The sequence below is a fragment of the Lithobates pipiens genome, unplaced genomic scaffold, assembly GCF_037356315.1.
Source record: "Lithobates pipiens isolate NorthernLeopardFrog02 unplaced genomic scaffold, aLitPip1_a1.2 Scaffold_19, whole genome shotgun sequence".
NCBI lineage: Eukaryota > Metazoa > Chordata > Amphibia > Anura > Ranidae > Lithobates > Lithobates pipiens.
The window spans coordinates 346862932-346878375 of record NW_027507764.1 but is presented as its reverse complement, the minus strand read 5'-3'; the positions used below and the strand labels follow the sequence as shown (position 1 = coordinate 346878375).

The 15444-nt window shown below is 40.3% G+C and overlaps 1 protein-coding gene across 4 annotated transcripts in view; it reads right to left on the bottom strand.

Moving 5' to 3' along the window:
- The window catches only part of DSP (desmoplakin), a 97747-nt gene that overhangs the window by 33289 nt on the left and 49014 nt on the right, over positions 1-15444 (bottom strand). For all 4 annotated transcript variants that reach the window (XM_077492153.1, XM_077492152.1, XM_077492154.1 and 1 more), the window contains exons 3-9: positions 12392-12540; positions 12134-12305; positions 8728-8856; positions 7502-7552; positions 5397-5558; positions 5110-5214; positions 3585-3680 (exon numbers count right to left, since the gene is read on the bottom strand). In XM_077492153.1, coding sequence (XP_077348279.1) covers positions 3585-3680; positions 5110-5214; positions 5397-5558; positions 7502-7552; positions 8728-8856; positions 12134-12305; positions 12392-12540 — 864 coding nt within the window. The remainder of the gene's footprint in view (positions 1-3584; positions 3681-5109; positions 5215-5396; positions 5559-7501; positions 7553-8727; positions 8857-12133; positions 12306-12391; positions 12541-15444) is intronic.

The window sequence follows — 15444 nt, the reverse complement described above, 5'->3', positions numbered from 1 at the left end:
AATTTCCGAAAAACTGTCCGCTGAAACCTTGTTTCAGCGAACAGTCCGCTCGTGTGTAGGCTTGTTCGTCAAACTAAGTTCCGCGCATGCTCAGAAAGGATTTTCACGCCGAAAGTTATAATGCAGTGTATAGGACGTCGTATTTTTCGTCCCGTCGTACGTGCCGTTCACGTCATCGCGCACGGTTTCAGCAAACTGTTCGTTCGTCGTGTGTGGCCATGTCCGTCCATGCTAATTTTGAGCGGACTGTTTGCCGAAACTGTTTGACGAACAAGGTTGGGCGAACAGTCCGCGCGTGTGTACGCGGCCTTAGGAATTCAGTACTTCAGTCTCTGAGACCATCTAATTAGACACAGTTTAGAGATCTCAAGATGTGACCAATCTGGACATCTTAATCTCTGCACGGGATGTTCGATCTCTGCATCATAAATCACAGGCTGTATAGTCATACAGCTGGAGGGCTTGCATCTGCTTTAGATAACTCACATGCAACACCTACTGTAGCTTGAGCTCACATTAACAGCTTCCTGTTGCAACACTAAAGTGCTCAGAAAAATATACTTTGCTGTACCTGTAATAATGGTGGTACTGCATGCTTCTGTTAAAATTTACTGGGTGGCAATGCTCCTTGTATTTACTCCGTTTCTGTATGCAACTGCCTACTATAGCTCTTAAGATCCCTGTACCCACTCCCACTCTAGAGAACGCATCTTCATTACGCCCCGATATGAACTAATATTAACAGGACTCTTTACATTGAGCAGTGCCTCCATACCACTCCAGATGCAAGTTCGAGTCAGAAAACCTGGAGCTTGTACATGAGGCTAATGCTAGATGACAACAGACCGTTTTGTTTTTTTCCCTTTCAACATGCCTATTATACACTTGGTACTATGATGTAAATATATTAAAAGGAACTACAAGAGGCCATAACTGAATTCTGGCACTGATTTAAATGGGAAGGTTTTATATCCTCCTCTTCCCTGCACGACAGTGGGCGTTAAAATAATCCAGAGGGACCTAAAATTGAAGATTAAAGCAGCTAGGCAGAAATATAGGCGGAAGGTTGAGTGGAAACACGGAGGCAGTTTTCAGGTGTTTTAGCGCTAGAAATAGCGCCTGTAAAGCACCTGAAAACTGCCTCCCATGTCGCCGGAGTGTGAAAGGCCAAATGCTTTCACACTGGGGCAGTGCACTTGAGGGACGTTAGAAAAAGTCCTGGGGCGGTTTTGGAGTGCTGTATACAGCGTTCCCAAAATGCACTGCCCATTGAAATGCATGGGCAGCACTTCCAAATCGATTCGGAAGCACTGCAACATGGACGTTTTTAACCCCTTCTTTGAGGTTGAAAGCGTCCCGCTAGCAGCGAAAAAGCGCTGCTTAAGCAGTGCTTTATTGCTAATGCACGGGCAGCCCCAGTGTGAAAGGGGTCTTACAGGTTTCAGGCAAGCTGGATGAGGGACTGAGAGATGTGTGGTGAGGGCAAATTAACTGAACCAGTTTTTTAAAAGGTTCAATTTAGTAGCCCACCCCTGGCCTCCCTGACTTCGCACCAACAACTATGCATTTTAAAGGTGATCAGGAGAATAGACAGCTGTGGGGATTTGAGGGAGGAAAAATCACCCGGTCCTGATGGCATTGGCCCCAGGGTGCTCAGGGCTTCAGCAAACCAGCTGGAAGGTGTCCTGCAATGGGTTTTTAACCTGGATTGTGAAGGGTCCATGCGTTGTGGAAAATGTCTGATCCTGTGCCAAAAATACTGCATCTTTGTGACTCCAAGGATTACAGACCACTGGCTTTGACCTCCCACATAATGAAGACCTTGGACAGACTAGTTTTACATTAGTTACAGCCCATGGTTAGTAAATACTTAAAATTGCCTAGCAGCCTAGATTGAGAGTTGAGGATGCTATCTTCCTGCTAAACCATATGTATGCACGCCTGGATAAACCAGCAAGCACTGAGGGTCATTTATTTTTATTACTTCTTCTGTGCTTTTTGATATCATCAGGCTGACTCTCCTGGGTGAGAAGCTAACATCGATGCAGGTTGAAGTGTTGTATTCTGGATTGTCGACTACCTGACTGGAAAACCACAGTATTTGTATTTGTAATTGCAACACTGTGTTTAGGATAGTGTGGTCAGCAATGTTGGTGCCCCACAGGGGACAGCTCTCCCCCCCTTTCTCTTCACTGTCTATAGAACCGAGTTCAACTACCATACAATCTTGCCAACTTCAGAAGGTTTCTGAGGACTCTATGGCAGTGGGAGGTATCAGCGATGGCGAAGAGACAGAGTATAGGACTGTGGTGGAGAACTTTGGCACATGGTGTGAAGATAATCATCTGCATCTAAACGTGACTATAACAAAGGAGCTGGTTGTGCATGTGAGAAGGAGTAAGGCACCAGTGACCCATTTCCTGTCTGTCTGAGGAGTTGGTGTAGATGAGTGTAGTACAGAATTACAAGTATCTAGGGGTGCACAAAAATAATAAACTAGACTGACGTAAGACCACCGAAGGTCTTTCAACAACTGCCAGATGATGCTGAATATGTTTTCATGAGTCTGTGGTGGCCAGTGTTCTCTTGTATGCAGTGGCATGCTGGGGAAGCAAGCTTAGGGTGTCCGACAGCAACATAATCAAATTTATCTGTGAAACCAGTGAGGATGTTTGATAGGAGACTTAAAAAAAAAAAAAAAGAGATGCTGTCCAAGGTATGTTCTTTCTTGGGCAACTCTTCCCTCCCACTCCACAATACGCTGGCCAGTCTGAGGTTTACTTTCAGTGATAGATTGTTAAAACCACAGTGCACCACAGGAAATCATTTCTGACTATGGCCATTAAGCTATATAAATTCCTCTCTGAGTGCTTGATGCAAGGATATTAATCTGGACTCATGATCCAGATGTGTGTCATGTTTATGCCATTACTAGCTTAATTTATGAGCAATAATTATTAATGCAATATTTACAGTTAGGAGGTGCAATATTTGTATTTTTGTAGTCTGACATTTTCTGCTACTTGTTCAATTGCTGTTTATTCTGTGAAGTGCTTTATTGGGATTGCACAGTTCATTCACTGTATAGTATTTAATAACTTTGCCTTCACATTTTTCTAAATTCATGGTTATTATATATATTAACTAGTATTTATTGTGGTTTATATTTGTGTGCTATTGTAACTTTATATTTTTTGTTGTGATTGTTCTTATTTTGCCTTGAGTGTAACTGTAATTTAATAATTTCCCTGTTTGGAAGAATACAGTATTCTGAATATGATATACTGTTAACCCCCAAGGTCTTTGTTATGCAAGACAGAACAAGCCACTTTTAGTATACAGTATGTATAATCAACTAGCTTAATATAAATGCAAGTGTGGCGTGATTGAAACCCTGAATTATTTTCTACATCATGCTAGCTCATAGTCCGATGTTTAATTCAGATTTCAGAACAGAAAAAGGGCCAATAAAAAAAGGTAAAAATTTAATTGTCTGACTTATTCCAAAACTGCTCACATATACTGCATATAGAGTAGAATGACTCCGAAACTAAAAAGTGTAAAACTTGTATTTGTTAACTTACTTGGAAGTATGCTGCATTTTCTTTCAAATGGACGTCTATGCATTTGGTAATTTGAAGAATCCAGCTCCACTGAGTCTGCAGTGTATCCATGTAAGCCTTAAAGAGAAAAACCTTTGTCAAAGACTGTTCTGCAGTAAATCAACATTAAAAGAGAAAGGGGACAAAGGAGAACAGACCTCTAGGGACTGACCTCTAATGGAAATGGGTAGGAAGTGCCAGTGTTTCATCACTGGAGTAGATCTTGTTCAATAAAGCAGGTCTCAGACTATACTAAAAGGGTGCCGAAGCCCACAATTGCAGATAATTTTATGTCTGCGATTTTGACTTTCCACTCTCGATACCAGTTGACGGAAAGAGAATAAAACCCCCGGAAGTCGCACATATATGTTGTCCTACAGAGATGGATAGAGTGGCAACCTCAGCCTGGATTCCAACCAGGCCATGCCCCAATGTGTTTACTTCCGCCCCCTAGAGCTTAGTCATTTGATCCCTATGACTAAGCCCCGGGGCAGAGTGAAAAACACTGGGGCATGGCCTGGTGGGAGTCCTGGTTGAGGTTGTCACTCCATCCATCTCTGAAGAACAACATAGATGTGCGATTTCTAGGGGTTTCTCCTCTTTCCTTCAACTCTTGCAGGAGCCAGGATGGGCTCCATCCCCTGTCAGCACTCTAGCAGCAGCTGCGGATGCACTACCTATACAGCCCCTCCCTATCAAGCCTGAGCAGCACACATTTTCAAGGTCACACTGGATACCAGGTTGCCAGAGTCCATCTCCTCACAAAAATTTTTTTTAAGACAGGTCTGGAAAGGCCCCCAATGAAGCAGCCAGTTCAAGCAGTACAAATGTCTTAAGTAAGGCCTTTCCTTGGACTCCTTTCTACTACATCTTTACGGATTACTTTCACCAATCCCTCTATTAAATATATGTTTATGTTTATATGTTAAATATATATTTCTGTTTTGCTTTTGCCGTTTACCACCTTTATCATGATTTCAAGTACACCATAGTACTGGGGACCTTTATGTTCTAAATTCAGAGATCAAATTCTTTGCCAACAAAGAATATACATTTGTTTGTTGTTTGATTTGACATGAATAAATTAAAAATGTTGAATATATTTATTCATATGCACAATGTTAGGTTGCAAACTGTTTTTTTCATCTATAAAGTTAGTTTATGTAAATGTCACATATTAACTCAGAATAAAGTGGGATCCAGGTCCAATCAAAGGGTATACTGTACATTCATACACACTATGGTATCGACAGAAGGTATACAGTGTGTTGGGAGCATGGTGAAAGGAATCTGTTCTATTCCAACTCAGATTTTTATTTACATGGGTTGTAATTATGCAAGGTAGATACCAAAATTGATTAGACAATCAACGTTCATCATTTTCTTTGTTAGAAACTGGTCTGCCATTGCAAGTCTCGTATAGCTGACCCTAATCATTAAGCCTTGTCCCAGGAATAATATTAATGCAGGCATACACAACCTGGTGTATGAAAACATTTATAATTACCTCAATCTTGTCTGCTGCTGGGTGCTGGTTGAGAATCAGTTGGTCACTGTCTAGCTTCACCTTATTAAGGTCTTTTTCTTTAACTTCCAACTGGCTCATAAGTTTCTGGAAAACAATAAAAACACAATTAATTTCCTATATTAAATGACATGCTTCTAAATTTGTTTGCAAATTATAAATCCTATTCTTGGTAACTATGGTAACTTTAATAACACAAACACAAAAGGAGGTCCAGAAAATGTTAATGGACACCATGTTTCCTAAGCATTGTGACACAGATAACTTACAGAAAAGGCTTCTTGTTTTTTTGAGATGTCTCTATTCTTGTCACTCCAATCATAGACCAGTTCTTCTTCCTCTCGGTCATTGATCCACATGATCTCCTTGGATGTGGCTTGAATGATGCTCTGCAGCTGCCGCAATTGGTCCATTCTTTCAAAAGAAGCTTTCTAAATATATTTACATATGATAAAAAAAAAAAATACATAAAATTTTAAAGCTACCTATACTTGGGAAGGAATGATATCATCACTGATAATGGTGGTCAGTTTTAATCTTTAACATGGGCCTAAAAATGACACACAGATCATATTTTTAAACTGTATATATAGATGTGAACTAGATACAGTACATTGTACTGAATGCCCTTTCCTTTTAAGGGGCAGTAAAGGACATCCATTTACTGTGGGAAAACAGACGTGTGAAGGCTTGAAGAGAGACTATTACTGCCGGTAAGAGATTAGCATTTATACACAGATGAGAATGTTTAAATGTACAACATTACAGAAATGCACAGTACTGTGCAGAAGTTATAGGCAGGTGTGAAGCAATGCTGTAAAGAAAATTCTTTCAAAATAATATATTTTAATTGTTTATTTTTATCAATTTACAAAATACAAAGTGAGCCAACAGAAGAAAAATCAAAATCAAATCAATATTTAGTGTGACTGCTCTTTGGCATCAGTTCTTACACATGCACATTTGCACAAAGTCAGGGTTTGTGTAGAATTAGAGTCAGGTGTATGACTAATCAACTATATCAAGTAGGTGCTAAAAATCATCAATTTTATATGTAGATTGAAACAACCAACTGTGTAGCAGGCTTAAAACCTGGTGAGGGAATAGCCAAACTCGGCTACCAAGGTGAGGTTGTGGAAAAAATAAGGTAGTTATACTGCAGCAGCAACGTCTCTCCTAGGAAAAGAATTGAAAGCAGACTGGGTTTTTTTAAGATGTGCAGTTCAAGCTCTTTTGAAGAAGCACAAACAAAAGGGCAATGTTCAGGACGCAGTGGTCAACCAAGGAAACTTGGAGATGCAACAGAAGACGACACATCATGCTTACTTTCTTTCAAACTTGGAAGATGTACAGCAGTACTATCATCACAGAACTATTGGAAATCAGTGGGAAAGTACAAACCACCTAATGGCCACAGACATCTGTCCACAAATGGTCTTTATGGAAGAATTGTGGCCAAAAAGCCATACATCAGACACAGAAACAAGCCTAAGCAACTCAATGATGCACAAAAACATCGGAACTGCAGTGCAGAAAAATGGCAGCAGGTGCTGTGGAGTGAGAAGTCAAAATTTGAAATATTTGGTTGTAGCAGGAGGCAGATTGTATGCCAAAGGGCAGGACGGCGGTACAATCAGGAGTGACAGCAAGCTACAGTGAAACATGGAGGAAGTTCCTTGCATGTTTGAGGCTGCATTTCTGCAAATGGAGTTGGAGATTTGGTCAGGATCAGAAATCCTGGCAGATATTTCATCATGCCATACCATCAAGGAGGCGTGTGATTTGTCCCAAATGTATTCTGCAATAGGACAAACATACAGCCAATGTCATTAAGAATTATCTTCAGCATAAAGAACAAGGGGTCCTGGAAGTGATTGTTTGGCCCCCCCATAGTCCGGATCAATATTGAGTCTGTCTGAGGTTAAGAGACAGAAGGATTTGAGGCAGCCTACATCCACAGATGATCTGTGGTTAGGTCACCAAGAAGTTTGGAACAATCTGCAGAGTTCCTTGCCTAGAATTGGTGGCATTTTTAAAGGCAAAGGGTGTTCACACTAAATGTTGATTTGATGTAGATTCCTCTTCTGTTCATTTACTTACAATTTTGTTAATTGATAAAAAATATATATATATTTAACACTTCTATTTCTGAATGCTTCTTAATATACAGCATTTTTTCACACCTGCCTAAAAACTTTGCACAGTAGTATATATAAAACTGTACTACTTTCTAGTTTATATAAAGAAAGGGAGTCATAAGAGAAAGGCGAGCAATACAGATGTAATTTGAATCAGTTTTATCAATTTTGTAATATTTAATTTTTCTAAACCATAACAAAGAACAGGATCAGGGCAGTGTTATTAAAAGCCTCACCAGCAATCCATCATACTCTTCCTCTAGCTGGTAAATTGCCCCTTTTTCTCTCTGTTGTGGGAAAAACAAAATGAAAATTAGTTTGTTCCGCAATGTTAAATATATTGTAATATCAAGGATTGCATGTTCAATAAACTGGACTACAATTATCCTAAAAAATAAATAAAAAAAGTCTTAAATCAACCCTCCTGTAAAACAGTTATATATAATATACACAGTACACATGGTTAAAATATATAGAAGAAGACGTGAAGTTAAACAGGTTTTAATACATTTGTTACTCTGTATTGCCACTCTTGAGATTCACACGCCCCTGCTATAGCTTCCAATGTGGAAGTATTATTTCCTATTGCAGCTTTACAGCTGCATCATCCTGCTTGTTCGTTGGACTATTGATGATAATCTATTACACTGCTGAGGCCACTGTAGGTGCCCTAAAAACAAGTGCAAAGCCGCCCCGTATCCTTAGTCAGTGCTGGCATGGGCACTTTGGACAAATATGCCAGGGAAGTATAAATCAAGTTTCACACAGGTTTCTGGCCTAAAATGGGCCCAACACCTCGTTTATCATCATTATGGTAAAGGTGGTACATTAAAACCCTGCTCCATGACTCTTATAACAAACCATAGCCTTCTTCTCCTATCATCCTTGCTCATTTCCCTGCTCGTTGCTTATGTAAAATTAGTCTTAAACATTGCTTCCAAGTGCTCATGTATGGACACACAGCACTGTTCTTAACTACATTTCACTGCATGCTCTGGCATCCCTGCAGGAGAGACATGAGTGTTCATTGATGAAAGGAAAGCACAGGGATGCACTGTTTAGTTCTTAAGGCTACAGAAGGCAGGAATATAACGTCAGGGCCAAGAGGAAAAGGTTAAAGGATGCTGGTTGTCCTGCAACCAGGAAGTAGGACAGCAAAAGTGAAGGAATGAGGGACCGTTGATCTGTGCAATGGCGACGACAAGGTAAGGGTCACAATGCATACTCATTTTGGGGGATACAGAGGTATGAAACTGACAGTCAAACACATGAATAGAGTTTTGACTTGAGTTTTACAAGTAAAGGATCAACATCATCATTACAATTGTATACCATACACTTAAACATTTTTTAGTAGCCCTAGACATTTTCAGCTAACCCACATAGTAAATGCAGCCCTTATGAGAATAATAAAAAAAAAAAACGTTAGTAGCCTCTTAAGTATAGAATAACTAATGTTTACCAGATCTGCTTTAATTTTGTCCAGTTCCCAACGATACTCAGCAATTGCATTGTGGAGCTTCCTGTGATTACTGATTTGCTGTTCCACAGTTGTGGCGTCAAACCCCCAATCAACACTCTCCATCTGACGCTACAAATACAAACAAGAGTTCAAATGAATTTTAATGACATTGTTTACTTTTATTGATTACCAATGCTGTATTGTTGATACAAAGTACCAGATAAGCATGGCACACTAGCTATAGCCTTCCTCCCAAAAATTGTCCTATATGACCCAATGGGAATTTTGATCTTAATGCAGACCTTGTGCTACAAGTGTGGTATGAGATAGCTGCTAATCTCTCTAATAAATCTTTAATAGAGGCCAATTATAATACCAATTATAATACCATGTCCAGGTAGTACTTTACACGTGAACAAATTGCTACATTTTCTAGACATTTTAGGTAATGGCAATATGATCCTCATATAAGGGCATGCAAGAAGGTTAATAGATTTCAGATACAAGCGTACTCACTGATTTACTTGCCAACATAGACCAAACTTCAGAAGTCTCCTCTCAACAGACAATGCATTAAAATAATACAGTATGGATAGCCAAGAATACCAACAGACTCTTACATATTCCTAGCTTCTGTAATAGAAGGCTAAGCTGTCCACTCACATTATATGGCATTGACAATTTCTTTTTCTATGGAAGCACTGATATACTAAGACATGAATGCATAATTTAAAGACTTGTCATTTCTCAAGATGCAAAGCAAATCTTTAAAATAATTCTTCCTGACAAAACCTGTGCTTGACTTAAGGATATTTAAGGTTAAAAAATACACATAACTTTAACATAGCATATAAGTAACACAGAAGACGCATAATTGCAAATGGCCATTTGCCATTTTTTTTTGGTACAAAATACATTCTGTATTTATATAGAAATATTCCATATATTGGGGGGTTATTTACTAAAGGCAAATCCACTTTGCACTACAAGTGTACTTTAAAGTGCACCGAAAGTGCCCTTGGAAGTACAGTCATTGTAGACCCGAGGGGGACGTGCAAGGAAAATAAAAAACAGTTTAGCTTGCACATGGTTGGATAAAAATCAGCAGAGCTTCCCCTCATTTCAAATCTTCCTCTCAGATCTACAGCGACTGCACCTTCAAGTGCACTTTCAAGTGTGGATTTGCCTTTAGTAAATAACCCCCATTGCGTCTTAAAAAAATGAGAACAAAAAAACAGTAAACAAAAAAATAAAAGCTGTCTAAAGTCATGCTCTTCATCTTTTAGCCTACGTTCACACTAATATGGTGTGGAAAACTCTGATCTGTGTGCTTTTCCCCACACTGCATTCCAAGTGCACTGCACCTGCGGGTGCCAATACAAAGATAACAACACCCTAAACTCAAGTCACAAACGCTTGCCTTTACAGGATCCCATAGTACAAGCTGACCATGCGATCCGGTTGCTTTGCGGCTCCAAAAAAGGTGCATGCATGTCTTTGGTGCGATGCTGTGCAATTTGATACCATTCCTTTTGAATTGCACAGCCCTGAATCATATGTGAATTGCACACTAATGCAGTGCAGTTCCTTTGCGATTCACAAGTAGTTCATAGTGTGAACCCTAAAGTTAAAGTGTGAAGCATAAAGTTAATTCCTACAACACTTAGGCCCCTTTCACAAGGCCAGATTCCATAAAGATCAGCAGGGAATCAGCTCACAGATCCCCTACTGACTGGAGCAGAGTCAGCGGATTACACATGCGTGTGTCTTTAGTTTCTACAGGGCAAACACGGACAGATCCTGCTCCGTTCTATGGGCAGCCAGGAGTAAACTAACCCCACTGTGTTTGCACCCAACTACCCTCCGATCTGCATAAATGGAAGAGAATGGATCCCCTTGTTTTTTTTATTTTTAGCGGACAAAAACGGACCTGGAGGTAGGCATGTGTAAACAGACAAGTCCATAGGGATGAATGGACCTTCCAATCAGGTCCCCCTTAAAAACTAATAGGCAGACCTGATCGGAACAAGAGTGTGAAATGGGCCTTAGGTGCAAATCAGTACTGCAAAACATTTAACAACATTATGTATGAGACAACTAGATTTTATTTAACCAGCATAACATTTGATACATTATAAAGATCTGGGAGTTTTGTAAAAGAAATACTCTACTTCTACAGATTGTAGCAAAAAAAAATATTCTAGAAGCACTGAAATTAAAAGGGATGGGTGGGGATGTGATCAGTGTATAATTTAAAGCAGTAATTGGTGCATTGAAACAACATGTTGCACAGAGGCACTCCCATACCTGCAGGGGTTTTGGCACCTTTCCAACAAGAGAACCCATTCTGTACATACAGAGACACATAGGACCTTGAGTGGAATGAATGCAGACAGACAAGACTGGAGTCATAGGCGTCATATTCTGGCTCATTGGTGAGAACGCTCATGATTAACACTTAAAACTACTGCCCATTGTTGTAGGACTACAGCTCTGGAAGCTTCCACCACAAAGCAGTAAGCATTTATACAACCCGAGTGAGAACTTGAACTGCGACAGTAGAAATAAAAACTGATGGCTTATATAAAAATAATTAAAACTTAAAGCAGTTTATTGGTCCTATATGATCTTAAAGGGTCCCTTTCCTATGTACTGGATTTGTGAAAAACAGTAGGATAATGGAATAAATCATTATTAGGTTTGTGCTGTTGTAAAAATGTCTGAAGTCCCATTTACATTGCCGTAATGCACTGACGTGTTGTTTCGATCCTTAAAGTGGTTGTAAACTTAGTTATACCACTTTTACCTACAGATAAGCCTATAAGGCTTAACTGTAGGTACTGGAAATATCTCCTAAACCTGCACGGTATAGGAGATAGTTACCATATACGTTTGCGCCAACGTCATCGGCGCATGCGCACTGAAGAAAAGGCATGATCGTGCCATTTCTAAAAGTGCCTGTGTCGTGACCGGCATCTCCCATGCGCATGCGTGGGAGTGACGTCACGCAACTTCGGCCAGCCACAGAGCTGGAGTCCACGGCCCCAGAAGGAAGAGGGGTAAACATGGATGTGGCCACCAGCGGGCTTCGTTTGCAGGCAAGTGCAACATAATGGGCTAGTATGTGAATTATTTTGAATGGGCTTTCAATGCTTCACAACACATAAAATATTGCACCTGTGGCATTTTTTTCCCCCCAACACGACACAGAGGAGGGTTCTGTCGCACAGCAAGGCAACGCTAAACAGGAGCAGCGAGACAGATTTTGAAAGCGATTTACTACAGGAATGTATGCTATAGATTGATTATAACAAATGCACCATGCAAAAGCAAAGTGAAGCACTTATTTAATAAACAATCAGCATAAATGATGATATTTGTGCGTTGTAATCATTTTTGTACTTACCCTTTGCTGTCGGATTTGGTTCAATGTTTCCGTAGTTGTACGCTTGGTGTAATCATCCCATCCTGAGCCACTCTGAGAGGAATATCCACCACCCCCCTTCGATCCCTTTCGTATGCGTGGAGCCTGGATGGCTTTATCAATGGCACGCATCTGATCATGAAGCTGAAGCAACCTAGAAAAACACAATACATTACGGTGAGTCCATAAAATGTTCACATCACTCCAAGTTTGCTGCAAAAACTTTTACTCTGAGGATACCTTTTATGATATGTATCGCATGGCTGTCCCATCATACGCATTTCCTTGATCAGTCCCTCCACCATTTCCATTTGCTCCTGGCTACTCCCAAGACAATCTTCCAGATCCCTATTACGAATCAAGGACCCTCCATCTCCATACTGCAGTTCCTGCAAAATAACGAAAAAAAAGGAATCACACCCAAGCGAAGATTTTTAAAGGCTGAATTTTAGGCAGATGCATAAATCCAGCTCTGTATTCATTTATTAACCATTAGATGTTAAAGAACAGTCTGCTGGTGTTCCTTCATTGTTCAAATACCAGGCTGTGGGTGAGAATAAAACCAGTGTATTCCTTGACTGTATCACAGAATGTTATGTTATCCACCTGGCTGTGCAGTGTAAATCCCAGGACTGAATGGAAGGAAATGTATGTCCACTGGCAGGTAAACAGTATGTAAATGTTGAGTTTAGATTTTAGATTTTTTTTTTGTAGAATGCACAGACTGGATAGAATTCAGATTTCTGAAAAGGAGAGTTTAAATTTGTTCAATTCAGGTTGACCCCAAAATGGAGAATTCAATTAGTTCTACTCAGGTTGACGCTGCAGAGACCAGAAAATCATGCATATCTGTTGGTCAGTGGCGTCTACAAAGGCTCAGAACTATGTAGGACCTACTCAAAGGAGGACCGCATGTAGTATTATTCCAAAGCTGGAACCTCCCTTTAACTGTTGAGGGGTATAGAGAAGGCCTACCTTTATGTGGATACTGTACATAAGCAAGGTGTGAGGAGAATTGTCTCATTCAAAGTGCATGAATTTCACTTTGGTGAAGAATTGGCCCCTGTATATTAAAAAGCATGCACCAAAGGATACGTTTCACTATACTGCTCAAATAGTAAAAACAGTACATAAATTATTCAGGCTGATTTATACAACAAAAGGGAGAAGAGGTAGTGCCAGCAGCATCCAGTTAGATTGCGGCTGTCATTTGTATACAAGAGAGTAGAATTAGAAACTGAAAGTGGAATTTCTGCCTAACGCTAACTATGTTTAAAAATGTCCCCTCTCCCCTCCTGCAGCCTAGCCGTGTTGAAAGTACAGTTTTTTTTTTTTTAAATCTATTTTCAGCCTGCTCTGGTCCAGGCACATAATCATCTGCATCAGTAGCAGCCATTGTTGGCACTCGCTCCTCTCTCCTACAGCAGCCCCTGGCTAACAGACGAGCAGGAGATGGAGCTGCAGGATCATGTGACCAAACTGGGCTAAAAATGGTTAAAGTGAAGTTCCACCCAGGTGGAGGTGGAGTCCTTTTGTAGTTTTGACAGGTACCCAGCGCGCACTTCCGCTCAGGCCGCTTAACTTCTCCTCTCCCCCTCCCTCCCAGCAATCTTCTGGGACACGTGTCAGGTCCCAGAAGATTGCCTGGCCATTCAGAATGCGCAACACGACTTACGCATGCACAGTGCATACCCAGCTGTGAAGCCACAAGCTGTCCCAGCCGGGTGCCCACATTAGTGATTCTGGCACTGGGGAGAGAACCAAGGCTTCAGGCGGCCGCATCGCTGAATCACGGGACAGGCGAGAGTGTGTTTATTAAAAGTCAGCACCTACAACTTTTTTGTAGCTGCTGACTTATTAGAACACAAAAATGTCAGGAACTCCGCTTTGATTATATACACATTCTTTTACACAGGTTAGACAACATAGGTAGTGGTAGGTGGGAGGGAACATTTAAAAAATATATAGTGTTCAGCAGGAATGCTACTTTAAAATGCATGGAGACCATAAACATTAACCTCTATTTGTTTCCTTTTGGTCTACTTAATTACCATTGGAAGCATTTTGTTTGATCTGCTTGATAACTGCAAAAAAAATTTGGACAGAAATTCGGCGTTGTCCTCTTATTTCAAAGAGCTCTCCTAGTGCTTATCTTGAACTACAGAATGGTAAACCTTTATGCTGTAGAGATCTGAGTGGTTGAGTATGTCAACAATGGACAGGCGTGATACTACACAGTCCACAGCAGAGTTTAATAGTCAAGTTCATATCTGGCAGATTAAGAGGGATTTTTCTGTACTTGTAGGGCCTTTATAAAGGGATACAACATGGGAAAATGCACATGTATTTGAGATATGTACTGCATACTTTTTGGCCTTAACATGCACTCTGAATTATCTTAAATTTAATTAAACTTCCCCCAAAACCTATAACTACCGAGCTGCTGCTCTCATTTGTACACTACTATATCAAATATGGTGCAGTGCTTGCACTAATAAAAATTTATGTGGGTAGCCAAATAAACATCCAATGTGAGTAACTAATAAAGTGCAATATTTTAGATAAATTGATTGTCTAAATACACTGCTCAAAAAAATTAAAGGAACACTTTGAAAATATATCACATATCAATGGGGGAAAAATATATCATGCTGGATATCTATACTGATATGGACTGGGTAATGTGTTAGGAACAAGAGAATGCCACATCCTTTGATGGAAATAAAAATGATCAACCTACAGTTCAAAAAGGTGTTCAAAGACACCTGAAAATCAAAGTGAAAAAATTATGCAGTTGGCTAGTCCATTTTGCTGAAATTTCATTGCAGCAACTCAGAATGGTACTCAGTAGTTTGCATGGCCCCATGTGTTTGTATGCATGCCTTACAACGTAGGGGCATGCTCCTAATCAGATGACAGATGGTGTCCTGGGGTATTTCCTCCCAGATCTGGACCGGGGCATCACTGAGCTCCTGAACAGCCTCAGGTGTAACCTAGCAGCGTCGGATGGATTAACACAATGGGGGTTATTTACGAAAGGCAAATCCACTTTGCACTGCTTTTGCACTTGAAATGCAGTCGCTCTAAATGTAAGGGGTAGATCTGAAATGAGTGCAAGCTCTGCTGATTTTAACATCCAATCATGTGCAAGCTAAAATGCTGTTTTTTTATTTTCCTTGCATGTCCCCCTCGGATCTACATCGACTTTACTTCCAAGTGCACATTCAGGTGCACTTGCAGTGCAAAGTGGATTTGCCTTTAGTAAATAACCCCCAATGTCCCAAAGCTGTGCT